This window comes from Myotis daubentonii, chromosome 5, assembly GCF_963259705.1.
Source record: "Myotis daubentonii chromosome 5, mMyoDau2.1, whole genome shotgun sequence".
Lineage (NCBI taxonomy): Eukaryota > Metazoa > Chordata > Mammalia > Chiroptera > Vespertilionidae > Myotis > Myotis daubentonii.
In genome coordinates, this window is record NC_081844.1 from 5,430,270 (window position 1) to 5,449,597 (window position 19,328).

The window sequence follows — 19,328 nt, forward strand, 5'->3', positions numbered from 1 at the left end:
TGTTTCTCACACACACACACACCCCCCCCCAAGGAAAAAAACCCAGTACCAGATGACAAAGTTCTGACTGGTGGAAGGGTCGGAGGGGGCCCTGTTTTCCAGTTCACTCACGTCCACGGAGCAGGCCGGCGGAGCTGTTCTGGTCATATTCATTCATGTGGCTCTTGCTTTAGTTCAAGGCCAGGTTGGATTGCAGGGGCTGCTGGATGGTAAAACAAAGACATTCAATTTTTTAAAAAATATCAGCCTTCTAAGAAAGCACCTCCTGCCTCTCCCACCACCCCGCGTCCGGAAAGGCCACCCACGAGGGGGTGTTGCTGCCGCTCCTGTCCTCACTGCCACCGGAGAGGCGGAGCGCTGCCTCGCCACTGAACGCTCCAAAAATACTGGTTTCGTGACGTTGAGCATTATTTTATTTTAGTGATTTGTGTTCTGAAATGCCTGTTCTTGCCATATTCTTTGATTTTTGAAAGAGGAAACTAGAAACAAATTGGTTTGTGTTGTTTTAGCTGCTTCACCGTGTGAGCCTGCTCACAGGGACAGCTGCTGGGTGGGTTGGCTGAGTCTTCCCGGCTTTACCTTGTGCAGAACAGTGGCTGCGGCAAGGACACGCGTGGGGACACGCAGGCTCTGGGACAGCTGGGGCCGGGCCATCAGCATAGGGCTTGTTGGGAATTTTCACTGCATTTTTTAGAAATTGTGTGTTTGTAATTTCTGATTTCCTGAATCGGGAAGTTTAGAGAGTATTTAACAGTAATGAAACGGAACTTTAGCTGTTGTAAGTTTTAAAGGGTTCTCTACTTACAGCCACATGCTATAGCTCAGGTGACTGGTGGCTTCCACCCGGAGAGCACAGGACCAGGATTCCCTTGCCCCGGCATCTTCCCATGGCTCTTTCTGTCTTTGGTAAAAGAATTCCAAGATCACCGAGTCCCACTCCCCCACTCTGACTATGTGGCTATAATTGGATGTGACAGTGCCAAAAAAAGATTGTAAAATACCTCATTCATAATTCTTATGTTGGTTACATTTTGAAATGATAAGTAACACTTCAGTGTCACGTGCCCATGTGCGGCACATCAGTTGGAAAGTTCTAAGTCAGGTACTGGACCTGAGCTTCACACTTACCCACTCCCAGGCCCTTCCATGTGGTGTGCTGGGCAGTTTGATGTTGCAGCTGCATGTTGGAGAATTCTTGTGAATAGAGCAGTTGTGGATTGTTCAGAAGTCACAGTTTTTAGGGTGAGTCTGCAGGCTGGCGTCCCCAGGCAAAAGTCAAATTCCTGTGGCCTGAGGGAGGGGCTGGAGTGTGGGAGATCAGCAGTAAGAAAGGCCCTAGAGCTAAGAGGGAAATGACAGAAGCTGTGGAAGCATTGAGAGTCGGGAGGGGCATGTGTCCGCTCGGCAGACGTTTCTGACGGACATTTCTGGTTCTCAGAGCAAAGAGCACAGGGGCCTCCCCTCCCAGAGCCCGCACTTGGAGGTGAGGGAGAGGTGAGGCGCACACGCTGTGCGCTGGGGGAGTGGGGCTCGGTGATCATGGAATTCTTACCAAAGAAAAGAGGAGCCATGGGAAGATGCCAGGGCAAGGAAACCCTGGTCCTGAGCTGCCCAGGTGGCAGCCACCAGTCACCTGAGGCTATTGAGCACTCAGAGTGTGGCTATCATGGGATGTGACAGTGCCAAAAAAAGAATGTAAAATATCTCAGTAATACTTCTTATGTTGGTTACATTTTGAAATGATAAGTAATACTGTCAAACTCAAAAAAATTTTGGAGGCTTTGGCTAGAAATAAATGATAGATTTATTCAAGGGTCTTAGAGTTTGCACACTGGAAATACAGCTAGGCAAAAACCCAGAAGTGTTCTGAAGAATAAAAAAAAGTTAGAAGTTCCTATAGTAAAAAGTGCGTTCTTGAGAATAGGCAGCCCTGCATTCTTAACCCGAGGAGTGGTCCAGGACGGTGCCAGTCAGAGGGCAGGCTGTCTGGACGATGGGTGCCAGGCGCTCTAGAGGATGGGCACCAGGGGGGCTAGTCACATCGATGGATAACAGATGTCAGGAGGATGTCAGGTGACCTGGATATGTGGGTCCTTTGGGGGGTAATCAGAGGGTTACCTGGAGGGGGAAGTCGGAGGTTATCTGGCGGTCTGGAGTCTGTCCAGATGTATGTCCAGGCATCAGCTCAGGACTGGAAAGTTGAAAAAGTTTAAGTTCCCAGACTACTTAAGTAGAACAAGAATAGAGTCCTTCCTCATGCCTCCATCTTCATAATGTTAATAATTTCAGCAGCTTGGTTAAAGTGATTCCTTTTATATTCTCTACCTTCAGTCTTTTCTCAATATTATGGATATATTGGATTAAGTAAAATGTATTGTTAAAATTAGTTTTACCTGTTTCTATTCACTCTCTTTAAGATGGCTACTAGAAAATGTCAATTATATCTGTTGGAGAGCAGGGAAGAGCCAGAGATTTAGGAACTGAAGGATGACCAGGCGTGGAGAGAGGCAGGGAGGGAAGGAGAGAGGGAGGGAGGGAGGGAGGGAGGGGAACCCCTCAGAAGGGTTGTGGGGTTTTTTACTAATTGCTGAAAATAATGAGATGGTAAAACATCTGAACATGCACATTTCTTTCATATACAAAGTTTGATTAAGCACCAGGAACTACACAGAGAATCCAAAAGTCCACTGCAAACAATACATTTCTTGGGATCTAAATTTAAAAATAATCACCAGACACACAATTTACCCTCTGAGGAAACTTAGTTATGGGGACAGACTACTTTGAGAAGATAAATGTAAGAAGTGATAGGAGGAAGTGAAAGGAAATGACCACACCTATTGCAGAAGCATACTGGAAAGCAAAAAATGTGAAAGCAGATTGTAAAACTAGTGCCCGGCTCCAAGGCCAACAACTTGAACAACCAAAACATGAAAAGGACCTTGCCCAGTCCCGAGGTCAGTGAGGGGCTCCAGGAAGAGCTGTGTCAGTGCAGCTCCCAAGAGCAGAGTGGTACTCGGGCATGTCTGATCTGAGGACCAAATGCTTTGGGGCTTGTTCTGGAAACATGGGGCCTGCCTGGAGCATGTAGACCAGCAACCTGCATGCCCTGCGTTCATTCCCTCGTGCCACTGAGGGTACATGTTAATTTTAAGTCTCTCACTCCTTGCTAGAAACTTGGGGTTTCTTCTTCTTTGCAAACCACAGGGAAACCCAATTTCTGTACCTGTAACACCTGAAAGTAATAGAGGATGACCACTTACAGCCAATGGTTAGATGCACGTCTCTCCGTGAGGAATCCCCTTAACGTGGGGTTGCATGATGGGAGGAGAGGAGGCTCCCCTGGACCATGGCTGAGCAGACCAGTCACTTCGGAGGAAATGAGAACAAAATCTTCCAGGACAATGAGTCAGAATTTCTGTTTAAAATGGTGCTCGCACACAGGCATACAAGTATCCCAGACACCCCTAGAAAACAGCCTGACAGCACATGATGCTGCTGGAAACTCGTCATCGGTTAGACTGGAACAGTATCTTTGAGTTTTTAGGCAATCTTAGATGCCAGCATAAGGTGTTCATGGCCCTCTCCTGAAGATGCTGTGAAAACAAAACCCAAAATAACTACCTGGAGAGAACATGCACATTCTAAGAGGCCCAACATTTTCTCTGGGTGAAGGGATGACTTAACTCATGAAACTCGAGAAAACAATAAGAATTTCCTTGGATATATTCAGTGTGTCAAGGGAAGGTATTTTCCCCCTACAGAGAAATGCAATAAATAACTACAGTGAAGGGCCCCGATGAGCGCCGCCGAGTGCCTGAGTCCCTGCACGCAAGAACTTCCAGCGCAGCCCGACCCTTTCCTTTCTCTAAGACAGGCGCTGGGCCCCACTCGCCCTCACCTTAAGTGGCTTTAGGGGCTCCAGCCAGGTGCCCCTCGCTTCCTCGGCCTTCCTGCCCCGGCCCGGCCTGGGGTTTCTTGGCCTGCCAGGTTGCAGGCGCCCAAAGCATCAGCCTCTTCTTTTTCAAACGTGACTTGCTGGTGTTTCAAGCTGCGTTACACAACAGTCCCACCTGGTAAAGCCGGCGGAGTGAAGCCAAAGCGCACAACACAAGAAGCGGTCAAAGCCAAGGTTCCCCAGGACACCTCTCTCCAAGGGACTGGTGACCACTGAGGCCCGGCGGCGGCTGCCGGTGCTCCCGCGGGAGTGTGTGTGTGTGTGTGTGTGTGTGCGCGCACAAGTCTTCCAGGAGGGCTTCTCCGTGGGACTATTTTGCTGTGAGATCCCTGTAGGGGTTCTTGTGCTGCAAGCTCTGGGATAAGGCCTGTATTTAGCCCAACAGTTCAATGATCTTTGCTCTGAAGAGGTTCTGGAATGCACAGCCGCCCGCTGCGGACGCTGCAGGAGGAGGCGCAGGGCTGCCGGCAGCAGGAAGCGCAGTGCCCTCGGTGCTGCAGTCCTGCTTGGTGCGGGCGTGGATGTCCCAGCAGCCACCCCCCAGCAAGTCCTTGTTTGTCCGTGACGAGGTGCTTCCCTTGAGTGGGATTTTGGCACTGGTTGCTGGGCCTGCTGCTGTTGCCCATTTAAGCTGCACTTTCCACAGAATGGGCTGATCAAGGTCTTGAACCTGGAGGAGGTTCCCATCTCACTGCCCTCCTGGTGAGCCGGTGGCCCGCCATGGCCTGCGCAGTACGGTGCAGGGTGTGGAGGCCGGGCCCTGGGCAGCATGGACCCTACACGGGTGGCAGCCCCATCCCTCACACCGGGCACCAGCCCCTTGACCCTCAGCCCGGCCAGCTCCCCCCCTCGGAAGGTTTGAAGTAAAGGTCATGAGCATTTCCACATGGGGGTGAGGGCAACCAGCTGACTTCTTTAGGCTTATTTGTATTAGTTTCAGTTTGAGAATAGGATTTTCCAGAATTGTTCCAAAATACGAGGGTTCCACTCTAACTTTCCTCCTCCCGCCAGCACTCTCATGTACTTCAGCAGTCACTGACCTCTCCGCTTCCTGCCAGCATGCGGTTTATTTACTAGTAGCATGCTTTGGTGCATTTTATTCACTCAAACCATTTCTGTCCTAGGATTTGAAACCTAGCAACATCGTAGTAAAGTCAGACTGCACGCTTAAGATCCTGGACTTTGGCCTCGCCCGCACAGCATGCACCAACTTCATGATGACCCCCTACGTGGTGACACGGTATTACCGGGCGCCGGAAGTCATCCTGGGTATGGGCTACAAGGAGAACGGTGAGTGCCGATGGTACCGGAGAGCCTGAGATGTTTAAAAATAGTGCCATTTGTCATCACCAGTGTTGTCTCTTTCCTGTGAGTTATATAAACTTTAACGTGGGGACTGTGTTACACATAGATTATCCTAGTCCACAAATAAAAAATCATTACTTTTATATTTCCATTAGTTAAAATTATTCACTTTTGAAGTTAATATTTTTGAATGTTTATCAAAGTATAACATACTTATAGAAAAGAGTATAAATCTCAAGTGTGCACTTAATGGGAGCACACCCACATAACCAGCACCACCCCAGGCCTCTCCAGGGCCCTTCAGGTCTTAGTCCCCAAGGGAAGCTACCACCCTCATTTCCAGCACCATTGATTGGTTTTACTTATTTTTGAACGTGCTACAAATGGAATAATATATGTTCTTTTTTGCATGGAAAAGTTGATATTGGTGTTTTTTTAACATCAAAACTTATTCTCGCAATAACAGAATAACAAAGCTCTTTCAAACTTAGCTTTTGACAAATTTGCCAAAAAGAATGACATCACATTAACTTGTTTTAAAAAAGTCTGAAAGTTTGCCCTAGCCATCTGAAATGGGCTTTGCCTCAGATCTACTTAGCTGCTCCGTAACCTGTGCTCCCACCGGGACACCGCTCTGGGCTCTGTTGTTTCCTGCGGAAGGGAGAGAAACCTAGATTCCCGCTTACCTTCTCCCCCCCCCCCCCCCCCCCCCGCCTCCTCTCTGGCAAGGGCACTAGATAGCCCTCTGCCTGGCTGGCAGAGGCGTGAGTTCTGCTGGCCCCGCAGAAGAGGGTGAGCCGCTGGAAGGCAGGGCACCTGGCAGGGCCTCCCCTGGAGCTCAGAAGAGCCAGCCTGCCTCTGTGGGCCCTGCTGACGGGACAGTTTAGAAAAGGACCCTCAGGAGGCGTGGGGTTCGCATGTTACCAGCTGCATTGGTCTCTATGGGAGGAGTTGGAGGAGGATGTGTGGGTCTTCTGCTGGTTTTAATCACCTGGTGTTTGGTAGTGGACATCTGGTCTGTCGGGTGCATCATGGCAGAAATGGTTCTCCATAAAGTCCTGTTCCCAGGAAGAGACTGTATCCTTCACAGGGAGACCTGCAGTGGCCACAGGGTGGGCGGGGGGTAGGGGGGCGCGGCTAAAACAGCTTGGTGTGGGGACAGGCAGTTCTGTTTCTGGGGTTTTGTTTCTTTTTTAAGCTATAAAGTATTGGAATCTTTGCCACTTAAGCCCCAGGTTGCTGTGCACTGATGGCTACACTGGAGGCCGCCACCATTCACATTGTGTGAAGCTCAACTCACCCTTAGCAATTCGTTCTTCCATATTTGTGTGTTTAGTACACTGTTAGAATTCCTTTTCCTCACCTTTGTTTTGTTCATGGCACTTTATAATTTTATCATTTCATTTTATTTTCAGTTGATATCTGGTCAGTGGGTTGCATCATGGGCGAGCTGGTGAAAGGTTGTGTGATATTCCAAGGCACTGACCGTATCCTTCCCGGGACCTTCCCGGCCATGCTTCCTTAAGCACTACAAGCAGCCGGAGCTCAAAAGGAAAACGCCATAGTTCCAGACCGGGTGTAAGGGGCTTTATTATGTTTGTTAAACTAGTGTCACAAACCAACGGTTCAGTTTTACCTTTTCTTTTTTACTTGACTACCTCTAATGATTTTATTGAGGCTTGTTAAGTTAAACTAATTATATTAGCTCTTAATTTTATAAAAAATAGCTTATTAGAAATTTATTTATTATTTGATGAATATATTCTGATATAAATGAAAATGTTATTTAGTTCACTCAGTTAGTTTAACTAGGCAAGTTGCTGTCTAAATTTAGTAGGCCAGTAAGTATTCCTGCATAATTTAATTAATATGCTATTTTGTTAGCTATTAGTATGCATTAAAATACTTTCCCCCAAAGAATGGAAGCACACTACATAACACCTAAGTGAAAAAGATTAAAGTGAAAGTTGGTGAGGAACAACATATGGTAAATTTTCTTGTTTCTCTGCTGACATTTTGTAGAAATTTTTTAAAAACCTGCTTAAAGGTATTTTGTGAGACACTGGGAAGTCTAAAAAATATATAAAATGCCAAAGATTAACTTATCTTGTGGTCAGGAAATCATATTAATGACATAGCACAAAGTAAATAGATAATATAGCTTTCTTTCCTCATATTCCTCATCTTCTTCCATCTCTAATGTTTTTTACACCAACATGGTTCTTCACATATGCCCTTTTTCATTTGTGTTCTAACCACTTAATATTTTCATTAGTCTTTGATTTTGATTTTTGTTATGAAAGCTTTAAGTGTCTCTGTTCATTGGCAAATTGATGTGTTGTGTTTTTTAAAGGAAATCAAGCTGTGTAGTCAGTGTTTGTATTTTGTTAATTTTAGTTTTTTATAATTTTATGAGGGCAGTTTTTTTGTATTATAAATTATTCACAACACAAACTTGGAATGAAAAGGTTTTATTCCTGTCATTTTATTTACCACATCACAGATGTTATGTGAGGTTAAATGCAGCATTTAATTTTGTTCTAGTAAATTTTCCAGTAGTTTCCCATAATCTACCTTAGAGTCACTTGTTTCAAACTGTAAGGAAGGGGGCCTTTATTTTACAAATAAAGTCAATTAAAAAGGGAAAAATTGACATATTCTAAAGTTAAATCATTTAAAAGTATCTAACATTCAGTTTGTCTCAATTCTTCTTCATTTTATGCCTTTCCTTTTTGTATTAAGAAATGTTTTCTTCAGAAAACACAAAAATGAAAAATGTGGGTATTTTTGGTGCATTATTAAGTAATTTCAAATTCCTACTTTACATATTAACATCTTACAGTGTCTGTAATTAATATTTGTATATATAAGATTACCTAGTGTCATTTTCAGAACACACACTGAGATTAACATCATTTTTCAAAGATAGTTTTGCCAGTTTTTCAATCATTAGATTCTGGAAAGCAGTCTGCAGTTCTTATAGATTCGCTTTAGGTTTGTGGCCTGGGGTAGAAAAGGAGCTCCTGTCCCAGCATGGTCCATAAGAGAGGAAGCTTTAGCCAGGCCACCTTGGGCCCAGTTCTGACTCCCACGTGGTGTCTGCATCCTTGAGGAGTCAGAGCCCTTCTGAGCCTTGGTTCCTCTGTGGTATAATGAGAGCTCGGTGGTGCCTTCACACACCCCGGATGTCAGCCAGGCTTTTGGGACTGTCCTCCTGTCGCCTATCCCTCTGTCGTCTATAGACATAACCCCGGTAGCTATTTATTGAACACCTACCCTTTCCTAGGCTCTCAGCTGACCTAAAGTGGAAAAGGATGGCCAACTGCTGACCTGAGGGAAGACCTGCAAGGTCAAGGGCTATCACAAGGAAACCACCAGGATGGTGGGGGGAGGCGGCTGAAACGCTGTATTTGTTTTGAAGGTCAGCCCTTCAGCGAGCCTTGATAGGGTTCTGAGACGTATGTCAGACACTGGAGATAGCAAGAGCTGAGCTTGGGAAGGGGTTTGGGATGGAGAAACAAAGATGGATGGTCAGACTGCCATGCTGTGTAAAGGCAGGATACTGGTAGTGAGTGCTGAGAGAGGACAAAGGAGGAGGACCAAGCCCCTCGGGTGGCAGAGAAAAGAGAAGCCTGTGAAGGTGACAGGCCCCTCCTGGAGGGAGAGGCTCTAGAAGCCAGGGCGGAAGTTGCTGAGGGGGAAGCTGGGTGACGCTGTTAAAAAGGTCAGGGTTGAGAAGGACCACTGGGGTGAGGGATGGTCACTGGCAGCCTGGGTGGGCTAGATTTCATGGAGTGATGGGGAAAGCCTGACAAGAGGATGCTTAAGAGAGAGCAAGAGGCTGGGAATTACAGAAACAAGTATTGACAATTTTTTTCTCAAGTGAAAATGTTGGCAAATGCCAGATGTGGGCCCTGCCTCACAGGGCTCTGGTTCCTCAGCTGTGAACTGAGAAGCCCCATAGGTCTTCCAGTTTAGGGAGCTTTAGATCTAACATAGCACTAGTGTGAAACCTGGTTTCAGATTGCCTTGTAATTACTGTCTAATTTCATAGATAAGCATTTCTGTCATAGGTATTCTTCAGTTATAAGATACCTTTATTTTGATCTAGAATGGGAAGGCACATAGAACTCATTGTATTGATTTAATAAACTGTGATCATAGTTTATAAAGAGTATAAGAGTTTTTTTGTTTGTTTGTTTTTTAATGATCTAAACTTGGAAACTCAAACCTTATTTGAATATTATTTCAAAATGCTTCTGCTGGCCCTGTAGAGTGGCCTAGTTAATTACTTGTTGACAGGTATAAATATAATTCGTTTTTCTTTGAATGATACCACTTCATGTAATAGGAATATAAGGCATTTCAGTTGTATTTTCCTCAAGAGATTCCTTAGATATTGATCAGTGGAATAAAGTTATTGAGCAGCTAGGAACACCGTCTGCAGATTTCATGAAGAAACTTCAGCCAACTGTGAGGAATTATGTAGAAAACAGACCAAAGTATCCTGGAATCAAATTTGAAGAACTCTTTCCAGACTGGATATTCCCATCAGAATCGGAACGAGACAAAATTAAAAGTAAGCTAGCCTCTTTCCTTGTTTCCATAATCTGGGTGAAACGTTCATTTTTCATGTTTGTGTTCTAAAACCTGTGAACATTGGGAAACAAACTAGTTGAAACCGTCAAGTAAAGCCATTTCCAGGCTAAACTGAAGGCATTGTGGAGAGAAAGCTTCAAGACCTAGAAGTTTTGTCCTCAATAAAATGACTTAACGAAATTGGCCAAATAAAACTATTCCCACCAGTCAGAAAGACTCCTGCGTTAGTTCCAGCAGCTGACGTTTTCAACGTTTCCAGGTTCACAGGATGCTTGTGTAGGGATCTAGCCCCGTTGAAAAGTCAGAAACCAAATGATAGTTCAGTTCAAAAGAAGCTGCTCCTCCCTTTTCCTGTGTCCATCACTAAAATGTGATTTAAGGGAAAAGAGATTTGTTTCTCTCCGCATCAAGGTAAATTGCCCCTCAATCAGAAAAGCCCCATCTCTCCTTTGCCTGTATATGTCAACTTTAATTGTCAAAACCTCAGTGAGCCTTGCATTTAACTAAGTTACTGAGGTGTTGGTTTTTTTTTAGCTACTACTAATCTCTAGATTTTTTTAAAGTGTATGTTGACAACATTGTATACAGGTAGGCAAAGCAGAGGCACCTGGGACGTGCCCATCCTGTGCCAGTGTGAGATGATTGTGTGGCTTATAAGGTCTGTTCTAGTTGCACTTTGGAACGACATCAGAAATAAATGCTCACCCATGCTTCGTGTCTGCACAGACGGCAGTGTCCCCGCTCAGCTCTGCACCCTCCCTGGCAGAGGTGCTCCCTGGGACTCTGTCTTCCTCTTCCGGACCTGGAGGCTGAAACCACATCCAAAAGCCCGATTTCTAGTGAAAGAGGCTGATAGTCTTAAAGAAAAAAGCTCTTGATCTTGAACCTATCAAACAATTTTCAAAGTTCATATATTTCAAAAAATCTTTTTATTGACGTTAGAGGGAGAAGAACAGAGAGGTAGGAACATGAATGAGCATCGATCGGCTGCCTCCCACACCCCGCCCTCCCCCAGGTACATGGGACAGCACTCAACCAACTGAGCCACACCAGCCAGACCCATTTTTGTTCTATTTGTGCTGTCACAGTTCGTTCTTCATAGTGCAGTTTTCAGATAAACAGCATTAGTTACTAATCTAATATTTGTTTTTACTCTAGCAAGTCAAGCCAGAGATCTGTTATCAAAAATGTTAGTGATAGACCCTGACAAGCGAATCTCTGTGGACGAGGCTTTGCGTCACCCTTACATTACTGTGTGGTATGACCCTGCTGAAGCAGAAGCGGTAAGCAGCTCTTGTGAAAAGACACATGTTCAGGGACTTACATTTCCTAGGGTCTTCTGTCTGGTCTAGAATGTCTACATGAGGGGAGCAAGTCCTACATGAAGAGGATCACAAAGAGGCCATGTGATGGGTCACAGCCCCTTTTGGAGCACTTGTTCCTGGGGCTCTAGCTCAGTACTTAGGAAGCGAACGTGCTTATGCTGCGGCCATAGACTCGTCTTGGATGCGGATGCTGGCGGGTGGTCACCATAGCGCCACTTGTAAGCTCCATGTGTACCTGGTGTTGTGTGTTGGACTTTGGTTACATCATCTTGTTTAGGCACCCAGTCAGGCTAAGAAACCTGCTGAAAATCACGTTTGTTGATCCTTCCCAGGGACACCTGCTAGGGGCGCTCCACTCTGAGCTGGTGCTCATGTGCATGTTTCCACAGCACACTGGGGGCGATCCTCAGCTGTGAGTGAAGGAAGCACATAGTGGATGCTGATTGTGTGCCAGCAGTGGAACTCATTTTTACATCTTGGCCTCTGGATTTAACCACCATTTTATTTTTATTTTTATTTTTTATTTTTTTTATTATTAGTTAAGGTATTACAAATGTGTCCTCATCCCCCTATTTTTATTTTTTTATTATTCTTTTTAAAACCTCCATTTTAAATATTGTTTTATATGAAAAGAATCTGATATATAAGCATGTGATTTTTAAGCAAGTTTTTGGATCAGTGCACTGATGGGTGGAGGTGGATGGGTTTGGGAGTTCTGACGAGAAGAACTGTCAATCTGGACTGCATTCTCCCCCTTCTGTATGCTAGCACAGTGCCCTGTCCAGGGAGGGTCTCTAGGAAGCAGCCTGCGATGACTCATTTTGTAATTACACTGGAGGCCCAGTGCACAAAATTTGTGCACAGGTAGGGTCCCTAGGCCTCGTCAGTGATCAGGGCTAATCAGGGCCTTCCAGCTGCAGGCCAGGGCCTTCCTTCGTTCTGCGCTGCCCCCTGGTGGTCAGCACATGTCATAGCACGTGATCGAACTCCCAAGGGGATACTTGCATATTAGGCTTTTTTATATAGAGATTTGAGCAGATAGCTTTAAAGTGTTTTGAGGTCATGTGATTATAAAGATGACAATAAGAGCTCTATTTTATTGGTTAATCTTTTCTTAATTATTTTGATTCTAAAACTGATATAATATCACACTTTTGAAGAAATCTTTCATAAGCCATGTTTGAAAGAAATTACATCCATATCATAAATATATTAGAAGTCCTCCAAGTGATTCTACCCTTTTCTTAATGCCTCATTATTTTGTAAATTAATTGACTTTACGTGTAACTTAATTTTTAGCCACCACCTCAAATTTACGATGCCCAGTTGGAAGAAAGAGAACATGCGATTGAAGAATGGAAAGGTAACGGGGAGCTGATTTTGATCCATACTTACGACATTTCTTGAAGTCCTTGAAGGGGCAGTTTCTCACTTGTCATTAATAGCCTTTGGGGGCAGGAACAAGAAACCCTGCAGGCCATTACCCTCCCTCTCCCCCTTCCCAGGAGAAAAAGAACTCAAAGGTAACAGAGTTCAAAAGGGACATGTATGAATTGTATATTATTGGCTTTAAAAGAGAAAAATAAGGGCTTTTTCACATGACCTTACATTATCAAATCCTGGTTTGTCAACTAAGTGTACTAATTATATCACACCTTGATGACATGTTGCAAAATGTTGGGTCGCCCCAATTTACAAACCCGTAAAGCAGACCTTGGGGACTTCAGCGGGTCATTTAATGTATGCTGTATTCATAAATCATGTGGTTGTATATGTGGTTTAAAATAGAATTTGGGCAAAATAGCAGATCACAAATATGCAAAAATTTTTTATTCCACTATGAGATTAACCAAACAACTCACAACAAACTAAACCAGCAATAAAGAGACTGAACTAATGATTTTTCATTAAAAGTTAGAGTCACTAGTAATTGAGAACCATGGTCAGCACAAGTCAAAATAGGTGACCTGGGCCCCTTCCCAGGGTGCCCGGAGTGCCAGTGATCTGCGTACACACACACACAGCAGGGCCTTATACACAGCCACACTTTGTGGCAAAAGGCAGGCTTATTTTATTTCAAGAATCCTAAAATTTTAGAACCCCCTAATAAATTGTTTAATAGTTAATTGTTTTTCTTACCAAGGAAAACTGAATTGAAGCCAAGAAAAAAGTTAGGTATTTGGATTAATTTCTGGGCAGTCTGGAGAAGATGTGATCTATCAAAACATGGATAGTTTGGTCTAGGTCGACTGTGTTTCTGAATTAACTGTGTATCACAATTAAAAATAACACATCCCAGGCCCTTGGAGTAGTTCTGTTGACTTGGAAGAGGGTGAGAGATGCCAAGAAACTGAGGAAGCCTTTTCACTTGCGCTTCTGTTTGCAGAGCTAATTTACAAAGAAGTCACGGACTGGGAAGAAAGAAGTAAGAACGGTGTTGTCAAAGATCAGCCTTCAGGTTAGTCGTCGCTTTAATAGTGATCGCATTCTTCTTTCCCTGGCCAGCTTTCTCAGCTGGCAGTGGTGTGTTGAGTGCCAGCGTGACCAGCACTGGGTTTGAAAATCCATGTGTGCTTAGTCTCCCGTCTGGGTTTGTCCTGGGGGTGGCCGCTGACGTTACACTGAGGTGCCAAGCAGTGAACGAGCCTCATTGTAAACATTCCTGTCCCAGGCTTGCGGCAGCTGCTGTCAGCTCCATTTCTGGATGAGGAAAGGGAATGTAAAGCCTTTTCGATGTGCCTGACCCACTTTGTCCTGGCCCACACCCAGTTAAAAAGAAAACGAATGTGAATCTAATTAAGATGAGTTTGGTTTTCTTGTGAGAAAATTATTCATACAGTTACACCGTTTTCTCCTCGACCCACCTAATGGGAGAAGCCTGACAGCGAGGCAACTGTGTGATCACTAGAGACATAGCATGTCTGTTCCCAAGCCTGTGGGAGGCTGCCTGTTCTTCTCACGGAAATTCTTCATTATAGAGATTTTCTCACCCAGCTTCTACGGCCTGTGTGCACTGCTTCTTATTATGGAATTTCATATTCAGCAAGACAAATGGGTCAGTCATCTAGAGGTTGTGTAACTTCAGCATGAGATTAGGTGCTTTTTGTTAATTAAGCCCACATTTAAGACTGCAGACACTAACCTCTGAGAGCCTGAATGTTTCATTTTTGCTCAGACCAGACCAAAATATGGATAGTAGCAAGTAGGATAATTTCATTTGCCTTAATATGTCAATTTTGGAGATTTCTGAAACAAAAATAAAATGAACAGGAGGACACCACATTTTCCCCCCTTTCTTGCTGGTTTGTTTGTATACAGCCCTTATTTTAGTAGGTATTTTTATTGCAAAAGCATTCTTCAAAGCTGATGCTTTTGTCCTTGGATCGAGTGTTTGCGATTATAACTGAAATGTCTGGTGGCATTTGAATCCTATTTGGGCTTAAGCCTTTTGAGATACTGATAATTTTAGGATACATTCAGCAATTTTCTTTATATCCTTTTTAACCCAGCAGGCATTTTTAAGTAGTTAACATGATTATACAGGAATACATATATGATGCTTAGCCACTAGGAAGAAAAGGAGAATGTTTCAGGGAAAGACAGGAATATTTGGGATTCTGGGCCTAAAGAGGACTCTAGGAAAAGCTCAAAACATACAGTCAACTAACTTCTCATTCATACTAATAGTTAGGACGGGAAACCACAGAGGACAAGCGAGGAGCGCCCTGAGGCTCCCTGCCGGGTGTGCAGCAGTGTCGTGCCTCAGGTTTTATTATGCTTGGTTTTCTTAGCACAGATGCAGCAGTAAGTAGCAACGCCACTCCTTCTCAGTCATCATCTATCAATGACATTTCATCCATGTCCACCGAGCAGACGCTGGCCTCAGACACAGACAGCAGCCTCGATGCCTCCACGGGACCCCTTGAAGGTTGTCGATGATGAGTTCGAAATAGCAAGCTTGTTGTCAGTGAGGAACTCTCGCTTCCATGGGCCTGAAATGCCCAGGAGTTGATGGAACCAAATAGAAAAAGTCCATGTTCTGCATGTAAGAAACATGATGCCTTGCCCCTGCTCAGTCCTGATAGCATTGCCTGCCTAGATTATAGTGAAGCAGGTTATGTCTGAAGAACAAAGTGCAAGCCACACTTTTAGAGATTTTGTTCAAGGTCATTTCAGGTGAGCAATTAGAATGAATGAATTTGTTTCTTTACTTGTACGGTAATGGTAGTGACAATTTCTCATCCTCAATGATTGTTGGGACTTATATGCATGTGACCACAGTGCTTGCTCCAACTTGCCATCTAGAACTTTGGAAATCAATATTTAAATGCCAAATAGTCTTCCAGGTAGTGCTGTTTCTAGAATTACCTCTTAATCTTAAGTACTTTGGTGTCTGTCCAGAAAAAATAGATTTATGTGTATTAATTGGCCACCATCATATTATCATATCTCACCTTCTTTTATGGTATGATTTATTCTATCTTTTGTATTTCAGAAGGAATATAATTACATCTATTTAATAAATAAAAAATAGAACTTTTTAAAAATTTGTCATGTTTGGGGCTGAGAATTATCTCTGCTAAAACCAAGACACTTACATGCACTTTAGTCTGGTGGCTGCACATTCAGCTTCACTGCATGACAAAGTTCCAAGTTGTGTTTTGTGCTGCTTAGACATATATACTTTTAAAATCTTGTCGACCCTAACTCTTTTTTTCTTGGTCTTATGAACTTACTATTAGTTTAAAATGCTACCTAAAAATTCACCATCTTTATTAGCCCCCTAACAATCCATCTCAGTGATATGATGGCACATAGCTCCTTGAATCCATTATTGCCTTTAGAGTAGGGTTTTGCAAAATGACCACTAAAGGCCGTCACAGGCACTTCCTGAGGGCTCGCTCTGCCCACAGCGAGTGGGTCCCTGCTTCCGTCATCGTTAGGGTGAACGTGACTGCGCAGGGCGGGTCCCCTTTCCCACGCAGCAGGCTCCGGGCTGGCTTTCCCGAGAGAAGCACAGGCGTCTCCGTGGTCTGTGCGAGGAGCCGGCTGACCCGCGCCCCCGTGGCTTCCCACGTGGTGTTGGCACCTTCTCCTCAGGGACCTGGTGCGTGTTCGGGAAAGCTCTTCAGAGGGCGTGGAGGAGACCCTGAGAGTCGTGGTTCACTATTGCATCTTGCCTGATTTAAACTGCTCACCTGAAATGGATGCTTTCAGACTTTTGCATGTGGAAATCATTCAGAATTCACTGAGATGCTGGGTATTGCAGTGTCACTGCAGAAATGGAGCTACCGATGGTCACATTTTAGCTACCTGTGCGCATAATGCTTTTCCTAGAGCTTATTCTGTACGGATTCCTGTCTCACGTTTAATTATTTTGGAAGCTGTTGGGTCAACATTCTCTAGAATTGTTCTGAGGAGGAACTTTGATAAGACAGTTTATTATAAATATTAGCTACAATATTTTATTCTCTCTGCACCAGTTGTATCTTATTGGTTGGTATTATTACTGGAAAGTAGAACCTTTGATGAGCAAATTTAATACTGAAATCAGTTTTATATTGTGAGATTTAGACACACTCGAGTACAAGATGGAAATACTAACTTGGACTGAGGCAAAAACACCTTTTGTGGGGCTTGGGATGATTTTTGTGTTTGGAGGCTGATGGTATAGTGAAGACCATTATCACTATACATGTAAAAGCATCTTAAAATGGCCTTTTCTCTAATCTACATTCTTTTAAAAGCTTTACTGAATCTATCTTTTAAAATTAAAACAAAGAAAGAGAAAAGTTTTAAAAATGTATTCTCTGCCCTGGCCTTATGTAAATGCAGCACCAGGTGCTGAGGGTGCAGGGCAGTCCCGCCTAGCCGGGCACCCCACAGATGGGCCCCTGCTCGCTCCTTCGCTTGTGTTCACGATGGAGCCCACGTCGTGCCACGCCCACCTTCCACCAGGTGGCGGGGAGTGCACGTAGGACAGGCCACAGGCTGTAGACAGCAGAGCTCCACAGGAATACCTCCCCCCTGCAGGGCCCCCCCCGAGGGGGGTGTGCAGGTCCTGGTGCAGTGCGCAGGGTTTCACACTGGTCGCTGTGGATGAATGCTGATAAGAACTGAAAATGTGCTCAATTTTTCATCTTCTCTATTTTATTTTTGTAATTTATATTGTACACAACCCTGGAAGTAACTATTTTGGACACATATTTTTATAAACCAGGTCATTTGTTATTAGCCTGGAATTTGATCTAGGTTCGTTTTGTTTGTTTTCACTCAAAACCGAAATGGCTGCCTCCCCTTTGTCAGGTCTTGATTTCAAGTGCAGGTTCCAGAGAGCAGAGTCTGTCCAAGTAGGAGAGCATTCTAGAAGCACATGCTGCTCAGTGCTGACCAGCTGTGGTCTGGAGATGCTAGTGTGGCTCTGTTCTTACCTTTGGGATGCAAACTCAGAGCCACGGTGCTGAAAGGAAACCTTCAGCAGGGCCTTGCCGGCAGCCAGAGCCCCTCGTCGAAAGGTTGAATGGGATGCTGGTTTCATCCGGATTTGATGCTGTGTCAGTCGTGGTGGTGATTACGAGGTCTTCTGCTTGATCGCTAATGTAACGCCTCTGATGTTTCATGCTGGCGGTAAATACAGGTGTGACCTCTCAGATCGCATATCTCAAAAGTAATATTGCCTAATGTTTTGTAATAAAATATATTATGTGTGTTTTGATTGGTGAAAATAATACAGATACATTTTAAAAGAGAAGTGTATAGCATGTCCAATTTTTGTGTGTTTTGAAGTGACAATTGACTGTATATTTCTACATCAGCATCACTGATTACAGATTTAACGGAAACACAGGTGGATGTTGAAGTGTCGTCATTTCAATCAATACTAGCAAATGTTTTTAAATTGAAAGAGAAAACATTTCTGTTAGATCACTTACTGAAAATATTCTGCAAATTCCTGAATCTGTTTTCAAAACGATGTAGGACAAAATTATTCAGAGCCGTGGTGTAATTGTCTGCTCACAAGGTGTGGCCAGGAGACCCCACCGATTGGTCTGCCCTTGTATCACATCGTGTCCCTAGGGCACCCATGTGCTTGTGGTCTGTGCACGAGATGAGCACTTGGGTTTTGAGTCACTTTAGATGTTCACAACTTAAGACCACAGGAGTAGAAGGGCCCTCACAGGCTCACTTTCTTTTCTCTGCTTAAAAGGACTAGAGCCATTTCAGATAGATGAGTCTTACTTTTAACGGCCTCTGGAGAAGGAAGACATTTCTCTTGATATTGGTCTGGGTTCCATTTCTCTATCTTACCACCTCCCCATTTTCAATGTAGACAGTACTGGAATTCTTTTTATTAATTGACAAATGGTACATGGTTGGGGGGGGGCGGGATTTGGGTAAGGGAAGGGGTAATATTTCAAAATAACGATATCGTCATGAAGATTCATTCTGTGCCTCCTTGTGTGACTTTGAACATGAGGTTATCTTTGACTAAGGCAGTGTTTTTATGTTTTCTTTTTAATCAGGAAAGTTGGTAACTAAATTAGTAATAACAGTGACAGAGTGGCCAGTCAGGTCCCCTTGAGTCTTCACATGGCCATGATTAAGAGGGATGCACCTGTCAAGCCATTGGGAACTTGTCATTCGCTGTACCCTCAAGGCCCAGGCCACACACGCCTTCATAGTTTGAAAGATCAAGGCTTTGGGGCCCAGGAGCCTGTGAGCAAGGGCGTTTGCAACCACGGTTTCTCTGCCGTGGAGACCATTCAGAATCAGCTTTCTAACTCCCAACCCCTCCCCCGCACAACAGTGAGCAGGCTGCAGCCCCGAGGAGGGGTGCAGGTCTGCCCTGAATATAGACCTCACGCTTAGTCACAAACGCCTCTGAGACGTTGATGAGAACTTGGACTCTCTCCTCACACAGATTTTGCCAAGTTTTCTGAGAATCCTGGTGGATGCCGTGGCAAGAGCTCCTTTCTAGAAGCAGCTGCTGGATGCTTTGCGTTCTTAACGGGAAGCAGAGCCTGCAGGAGGGTTCGGGGGCTCTTCTGCTCTTCCTACCTCTGACGCTTTTGCACAGAGATCTTGGGTGTATATCGGGACACCCTCACTCTGATCCCCAGCACCAGTCAGTATTCTTATTA

General features: G+C 44.4%; 1 protein-coding gene across 9 annotated transcripts in view; it reads left to right on the top strand.

Moving 5' to 3' along the window:
• Positions 1-18,085, top strand: part of MAPK9 (mitogen-activated protein kinase 9) — a 54,796-nt gene extending 36,711 nt beyond the window's left edge. For 4 of the 9 annotated variants that reach the window (XM_059695669.1, XM_059695673.1, XM_059695674.1 and 1 more), the window contains 7 exons: positions 5,083-5,248; positions 6,679-6,750; positions 9,660-9,842; positions 11,021-11,145; positions 12,487-12,550; positions 13,574-13,645; positions 14,984-18,085. In XM_059695669.1, the coding sequence (XP_059551652.1) occupies positions 5,083-5,248; positions 6,679-6,750; positions 9,660-9,842; positions 11,021-11,145; positions 12,487-12,550; positions 13,574-13,645; positions 14,984-15,126 (825 nt within the window). In that variant the 3' untranslated portion in view covers positions 15,127-18,085. Of the gene's footprint in view, positions 1-5,082; positions 5,249-6,268; positions 6,341-6,678; positions 6,751-9,659; positions 9,843-11,020; positions 11,146-12,486; positions 12,551-13,573; positions 13,651-14,874 lie in introns of those variants that run through there. The other 5 variants (XM_059695671.1, XM_059695675.1, XM_059695672.1 and 2 more) reach the window with 5 other exon arrangements.
• The last annotated feature ends 1,243 nt before the right edge of the window (positions 18,086-19,328 follow it).